The sequence below is a fragment of the Triplophysa dalaica genome, chromosome 2 (assembly GCF_015846415.1).
Source record: "Triplophysa dalaica isolate WHDGS20190420 chromosome 2, ASM1584641v1, whole genome shotgun sequence".
Classification (NCBI taxonomy): Eukaryota; Metazoa; Chordata; class Actinopteri; order Cypriniformes; family Nemacheilidae; genus Triplophysa; species Triplophysa dalaica.
The window spans coordinates 16,303,714-16,311,742 of record NC_079543.1 but is presented as its reverse complement, the minus strand read 5'-3'; the positions used below and the strand labels follow the sequence as shown (position 1 = coordinate 16,311,742).

General features: G+C 37.6%; 1 protein-coding gene across 1 annotated transcript in view; it reads left to right on the top strand.

The window, feature by feature from the left end:
* The first annotated feature begins 450 nt into the window (after positions 1-450).
* The window catches only part of pwp2h (PWP2 small subunit processome component), a 43,009-nt gene continuing 35,430 nt past the window's right edge, over positions 451-8,029 (top strand). Inside the window, exons 1-6 of the mRNA XM_056763935.1 lie at positions 451-580; positions 741-853; positions 969-1,063; positions 1,156-1,255; positions 2,557-2,700; positions 3,711-3,846. Of these exons, the coding sequence (XP_056619913.1) occupies positions 563-580; positions 741-853; positions 969-1,063; positions 1,156-1,255; positions 2,557-2,700; positions 3,711-3,846 (606 nt within the window). The 5' untranslated portion in view covers positions 451-562. The remainder of the gene's footprint in view (positions 581-740; positions 854-968; positions 1,064-1,155; positions 1,256-2,556; positions 2,701-3,710; positions 3,847-8,029) is intronic.

The window sequence follows — 8,029 nt, the reverse complement described above, 5'->3', positions numbered from 1 at the left end:
CCAAGTACACTTTTATAGAAGGCAACGAGGGACTTGACAAAATAGGTGGTGTCAACGGAAAAAATCAAGATAATTTCTAATATAAATATAAAATCTATGTCATGTTTTTAAATCTTTTAAAGGAGACATTTCGATTAATACAAAAAGCTTTTAAAAATAGATTTTGGTGACCCAATAGATAAAATACAATTAAAAGGGTCAGAGGGACTCAAATCGTACCGGTTTTTGGAATGACTCTTTTACCTTTTTTGAGTTATTCTATTTTTCTTATTTTTCCTGTAAAGCTGCTTTGGTACAATGCACATCGTGAAAAACTGAGCCACAGTATTGTGTAGTGTAAATTATTGAGACATTTTTTTTATTTCAACTAATATGAAACTATTGTTTTTTCGTAAGGGGTCTTTTATTTGTCATTTCTATCGCTGAGATACTTTTAGTTTGGTATGTTATGCTCCGGAAGTGTATCTGTACACACGTGCGTTCATGTATTTGAAGTTTTTCACGTGTGGGATGTTTGCTTGCTTCTGATTATTAATAACATAGCACGTCTTTTTCAGAGAATATGAAGTTTGCTTACAAGGTATGAGGGATCTATTCAGCGTGTGTTCTTTTAACGACTTTACTAGTTTTGTATTATAAGTCGCTTGTGTTGATTCTAACTGCAGGCTCATGGCATATACAACAATATGGCTTATATTAAAACAGAAAAAACCTAAATGATGAGATGTTTGTCTTTTCAGTTTTCCAACTTGTTAGGCGCATTTTATCGTCACGGGAACTTAACTTTCTCAAAAGATGGCAATTCTGTCATCAGTCCTATAGGCAACCGAATCTCCGTTTTTGATTTGAAAAAGTAAGTGTTACTTCAAAGTTTGCATTCAAACCCTTAATGGTTTGAACAATCACGTAAACAAATGAAAGTGTTACTGGTTTTCCTTAAGCTACTGTTATACATTGTATTTCTTCAGCAACAAATCGGAAACCTTACCTGTGTCCACCACAAAGAACATCAGTTGTGTTGGAATATCTCCCAATAGGAATCTCGCTATTCTTATTGATGAAGGTATGTGGAAAGCATTTATGGTGTCGCACATTCCTTTCATAAGTTGATAAAGATATGTTCTGACATAGTTTGGTGTTTAACATGTGTTTCAGATGGAGCAGCTATACTGGTCAGCCTGGTCACTCGGGCAGTACTCCACCATCATCATTTCCATAAGCCTGTGAACAGTGTTTGTTTCTCTCCTGATGGCAGGTAGACCGTTTACACCTTATACACAGCGCAACTCATTTCAATAAAACATGGCTGTGTGCATGAGCTACTGCCTGTATCACGAAGCGAGGTGAACAAACACTGAGTTGCAGAGTAAGTTTTGAGTTGACAAAACCAAACAAACCCAACCTGGTTTAGATCAGGTTCAGCTGTAGCACAATGCTGGGTATAAACCTTCTCTGTCAACTCAGGTTTGATCCAGAGCACCTAAAAGTGTGACACGTGCGGCAGAATCAACTGAATTAAAAGTATTTATATAGGTTTACAATAAGATCAAAAGATAACATGTATGCTTCATTACTTTAAAATGCCTTATATATCAAAGCTTGTTTTTATACTAATATAGTTATATTAATTTAGATTTTTTTAATTAAATAATAAATATTAATGATCAACTCATAATAATTATATAAATGTGTTTTGAATTCAATCAAAAAGTGTAAATATTAGAGCTGTCAACATAAATGCATTAAAGCATGCCATTGTTTTTTTCAGATTAAAGTGTTGAAAATATTTAACGCATTAACGCAACATCCGTTTTTTCTGTTATCATTGTCTAGCGTTACATTATATAATCATATAAAGACCTTTAAACGGTTTAAATGGTTGTATTGACACATCCAGTATAGAATGACAGCTTCAGGCTGTGGAAAGTGGCTAAACGCAATGCGACAGCTGTCCAGTCTGGTGTACACATGGGCTAAAGGCTGATGTCAGAGTCTGTCATACAGTGCACCAGTATTAACTTCTCTTTCATGCTTGAATGAACAAAAAAACACAAGCTTATGCCAGAAAGCACATTTAGTATTATAGTCTAGTATTTTCGCAAGCACAGTGTTCATCAAGTTAAATAAAGTTTTAAATTAATGCAAAGCGTAGTGAAAATAGGATGCGCATAAGACCTGCTTAGAGCGGCAGCCGTTAAAGTGGTCGCGTTCTTAAACCTGCTGCTGTGACTCCTGTCACTAATATTAATCAAATAACAATAGAAAAGAAGAAATAGATGTGATTTTGTAGCTTTAATGAGGATTCTTCAGTATTTAGGGGTGAAAACTGTAAAGTGTTTGAGAACTTTCAGTGCTCCAAACTTACTTTTTTACTAGGGGCACTGTAGCCCCTGTCTCAAATTTTTAAGGAGTGCAAGCAGATCATTTAGGGGCACACCACAAAAACAATCCACTGTCTTGAGCCCGAAAACTTTGAGAAGACTCAGACTATACTGAAACCGGCTGTGTGATACAGGCCATAAGTGTTTTCATGTGTTGTCTTTTGTCTTTTGAAAGGAAATTTGTGATAACAAAAGAAAATGTGGCTCTATTGTACCATGCCCCTGGAAGAAACCAAGAATTTAATGCGTTAACATTAGACAAGAGCTATTATGGACCATTTGATGAAACAACTTGCATTGACTGGACAGATGACTCCAAGTATGTAACAACTTTTTTATTTATTCAAATGTATTAACACTTGTGAGCACTTTTGCAATAGTTTAGGAAGAATTTGGCAGTAAAATGTTGACTCAGAAAATTATATCATTGGTTGCATTGTCTTTATCCAAGAATTTAGAGGGAAAAGAACTGAGATTCTAGAACTTTTTAAAGTTAAAATTTTAACTGTCGATAGTGCTAGAGGATTCAGTTTGCTATTGTAACCTTTTAGTCTGTCCTCTATAGAAGGTATTGTAAACTCCAGTCCTGAGTACCCAATACTCTGCACATTTAAAACACTAGTGCATAATAACATTATTACAGTAATAATGACGTTGATTTGATCTGAATGGATTTATCTGTAGATGTTATTAGTCCACCACCTCTATGACGTCATCAACTATACTGTTGAACCAACGTGTTTCAAATGACAAAAGTTTTTTTACTATGTTTTTGGAAAACAGTTGTGACTAGCTAGTTAGTTTCTCCAGTGATGCGTTGTACTATCATGGTTAAGCAGCAAGTGATGCCGTTGTTTGAGAACCGCCCCCCAGCTAAATATAAGTGATCTCCATGCACTGAAGTGATGCTGCGTTCCATACAACTGAGATTTCAGAGAATACTTCAAACTCAGAGATAAACATCTGGAACATCAGACGACATCACACATGGGTCCTTTGAACTCAGAGCGGATCGATGTACCCCCTCCTCATAGATATGTGTCATTTAAGATCACACCCACCTCACAAAGATGTGTCATTTGATGTCATGCCAAAGTTGTTTCCAGTGAGGTTTCCAGCTCTACCTGACGTGAAATCGTAAAACAATTCTACCAGCCTAGACTGGTGTAAGCTAGTCTCCCAGCCTGGTTTTAGCTAGTTAAAGTAAAAACAAAATGTAAACTTACATTGTCTGTCTCAGTACATTGTAATTGGTTTATTCACAATAACAAGCAAGCAATTCAAATGACTAAGAAAATTTTATTTAACTCACACTTTTTGTTAACTCAGGTGTTTTGCGGTTGGTAGCAAGGACATGACCACATGGATTTTTGGAGCAGAGAGATGGGCAAACCTCATCTACTACTCATTGGGTGGACACAAGGACATCATAGTTGGCTGTTTCTTTGAGAAGGATAGTTTGGATGTAAGTATACAAGAAGTCATAACGTATTTCTGCTTTAAGATAACTAAACTAAATTTCCGTATAACATATAGCCCAAACAAAAAAAAAATGTTATGTAATTGAGTTGGTTCACCTTTTGAATAAATACACAGAATCCTATTCACTCAATATGATTCAGTAAGGACAGTGGACTTTTTTATGTAAACGATGTATAGATTTTAACGCCATTCAAGATATCAAAAATCCATTCGCAATTTAGCAACTTTAATGTCTTTGCATCATGTTCATCAAGTTTGGTGTCACTTGCATGAATCCCCAAGGAGGAGTATTGGAAGGTCCACCGCAAAATCCAAAATGGCGGACTTCCTGTTGGGTGGGGCTTATGGGTGTCAGTTAAAAGGGGTGCTACAACAATGTGTCATGCATTCTGACTTCTTTACAATGTTAAACGTGCTGTCTTCTCATGCTTAACATGGACAACTTGTCAAAAAACCAGTTGGGCATATTGCATACTATTTCTGTGCTCGATACACTCAACCTGTGATCGTACAGGTTTGGGAAAGTTTTTTTCAAACATATGAAACTGTTTCGTAAAAAATGTCATAGTCCCTTATTGGACAACTCTCCCGGAAAGCATACTGCGTGCCCATGCGGCAGTAAGGAGAGAAGGAGCATACGCAGACATCAGTTTCACTTGTGTGCAGGAGAGAGAAAGAGAGAGAGCATACGTTCGCGAAGTTCAGGTGTTTGTTTGTACGCATTTGGGTGATGGATGTTATATAAACTGGATATAACGCTGGATTTGGAGGTCGTTTGAATCTGATATATGGAGCCGTCCCAGCGCTAAAAGATGCTGGATATGAACCGCATGCGGTGAGCAAAACTGACTGTTTTGTTGGCAATGGGTGCAGACGTGCTTTAGTTCGGCCTACCCCTCCCTCCTGCATGCACCGTATAGTTTCGGAAATAATCGTACAGCTGTATCCATCTTTTATAAATATGATCGAACTAAATACTATTCGAAGATACGAAGTAAGCAATACTACTCCATAGGTACTCAATATAAATATGAGATTGGCAGAAACCGCCTGTGTTACTGCCGCTTTAAAGACTGAAGTATCGATAGAAAAATAATCTTATGATATTGCTACATTAACATTATCTTGCACATTTCATCTCAACAATAGTTTCTAATTTTCAATAACACCAAGAATTTAGTCTTACGCTCCCAACGGAGCGCGTGAGGTGGAACGCGCTACCAAACTGTCTCTCGCGCAGTTTGTGTCTACACAGTACGCACACACGAACAGCCGCACAGAAGAAAGACGCTCTTAATTTGCTACGATGGTGGAGAGAACTAAATGTTTCAAAGTGTGGGTACACTTCACCAAAGTTGATGCTCGCAGTGACAATGCTCGTTGCCACAATTGCAACAAAACCTTTGCTTGTAAGGTTGGAAACACAAATAATCTAGCAAAGCACTTGACAAAAATTCATCATCCACAGATGGAGAGATGCACTGTTTTTGACTGCTTAGCCAAATCTGATTAATCTCTTGATACCTCATCTACGTCATGTATGCTGAATGCTAACAGACGTTACTTGAACTCTGACATTCTTTATATAATATATGCTAATGCCATTCTCCCCGTTTAAAACAACAGGAAATTCAATCTAACTGGTTTCCATAACCTTTAAACTACGCTAATTCAATATGGGTTAAAGGAAATTACACATTTTATCCATTTTCTATTAAATACTTAAAAAGGAAATCAGCCTAATATGTGTAATCATTAGTGGTGGGCATAGATTAATTTTTTTAATCTAGATTAATCTAGATTAATTCCAAAATTAATCTAGATTATCTAGATTAAAATGGCTCATTTGAATTCTGCCGAAGGCATTCACAATATGTGTGCTACCCAAATAATGACTAAAAGTAAGTATTTGAGAACGGGTTTCTCAAGCCAGGTGGCGCATAAAACCAGGGGCTCATCTCCTGTTTCCAAAATGCTTCACAAACTGCTTGAGAAAGCTGTTCTACTATGATAATTGGTGATGAAAATTAAATTATGTTCAATAAGATGAACTTGTGTTTACTTCCGCAATAGCTAAGGGATGATTTGCGTTCAGGTGGTACTTGAGACTGGAAGAGCTCCTACAGTACATTTACATTTAGTCATTTAGCAGACGCTTTTATCCAAAGCGACTTACAAAGAGTGAGGGAGCAACAAGCGATATGTCATACAGGAGCCATAATACATTAGATCTCAATACAAAGTTACTGGTTTCAACTAAAGCTAGACCACTACCTGTTGAGAGAAAGTGTTTTTTTAAACCAATTCCGCATTGCACAAGGTGCAAACAACCTTAGTCTAGCGATGTTTCTATTGGGAAGCTTCTTAAAAATTAATATTCCCTGAAGCAAACCCGGCGGCTTCATAGCTGCATCCATGTTAGCACGTCACGTTTGATGCGGTAATTTCACAGTAACGTTATGTTGTGTTCAGACCAAACGCGAATGGCGTGTCAAGCGCGAGTGATTTAAATGTAATGCAAAGAGCCAATAGACCTACTTGCTGCGCGAATCGCGCGAATGAAGCCCTGGTTATGAGATGATGAGGCGGCGCTAAGGACGCGAATGAAGCCCTGGTTATGAGATGATGAGGCGGCGCTAAGGACGCGAATGAAGCCCTGGTTATGAGATGATGAGTCGGCTTCTGCTTCCGCGAATGACGCTAATCACGCGAGTTGAAAAATCTCGTTCTCGCCCCGTACAGTGCAGTTAAGCTGGTATACATCCGCGCTAAAATATCAAGGTGAAAGTCATCATAGCTTGCGTAGTATAGACCCAGCTCCCAACCCAACTTTTTTTTATCGCGCGATAAAAGTCTCACTGCGTTAACGCCAACGGCCCACCACTAGTAATCATTTATTATAACACTTAATTATATACACTTGAGAACTGAAATAATTCTGTGCAGTATTGATTAAATAAACATGCACAAATACATAACAATTTAGAGTAAAATTCAATTACCCTTATAAAGATATTGAAAAGTTTTTTTAAGCTGCAGCAAACCAAACCACTTCTTCTGAATCTGCTGGTCCATCCACAAGAAGACGTATCTTTATATCAAAATGTATCGATAGGAATACCGTTAAAGTACCAGACTAATAAACCGTATCGATTAAATTTTAGTATACCATTAAAATCTAAAAGATACCCATCCCTACAAACGCATCATATCTATAAAAATGAAAACATGCTCTCTATGAGTGAAACACGTTATGTCTTTACAACGTGCACAATTTTTTTTACGTAACAATACACGGGACAAACGCATCATATCTATAGAAACTGAAAACATGACCCATTATGAATCCACCATTCTGCTAACATTAGTTTGTGAAGCATCCCGGTGTAAAGTGACTTCACCTAATGCCTTCTGCACAGCGTTGAGAAATAAAACAAATCCACAGTGTCTTCTGAGGTGGTGCATCATCAATTTTAAACGTCACTGGACAATTAAGCCTTTATCCCTGCACTTTGTAAACATGTATGGATGAGTCACGAATTTCGAATATTGGAATAGTTTATTTAATTATAGAACTTCGAATAGTGTGTGCGAGTTTAAAAAACCCGCCGTGTTTTCACGTGTAACGCGTTCATGTAACCAAAGGGTGGCGCTGCCAATAACGATGAACCTAAAACCTAAAGGCTGTCAAACAAGAGACAGTAGAGGAAAACATTTTCCCACAAGAATTGGTAACGAAGTTACGCACACTGTAGACCCGCGGTTGGCATAACGGAAACGGTAAATTGAGACTATGTTAAAAAATGTGTTCTGTGTGGGAATCCTTTAATAAAATTAATAAAACTGCAATGCAAAGCTGGCTTATCATGGATCAACAACAACGATGCACAATCATTTGAGGGCGATGCACCCAGCTGGTCCATTCTCAGGTCAGCAATCATTTGCTAGTTTATGGTCAGATCAACCAATTTGGATGCCAGACGGGCAGAGCAAATAACGGCTCTAACTAGCAAGATGATCGCTAAGGATATGCTTCCGATCGGCTTTGTCGAAGGAGAGGGTTTTAAAAATCTTATGGAGTTTGTACAGCCCGAGTTTACTGTTCGTCTAGAAAAACGATCACTGCCAGACTGGAGAAACTTTCATGACAATAGAAATGAAAGCCT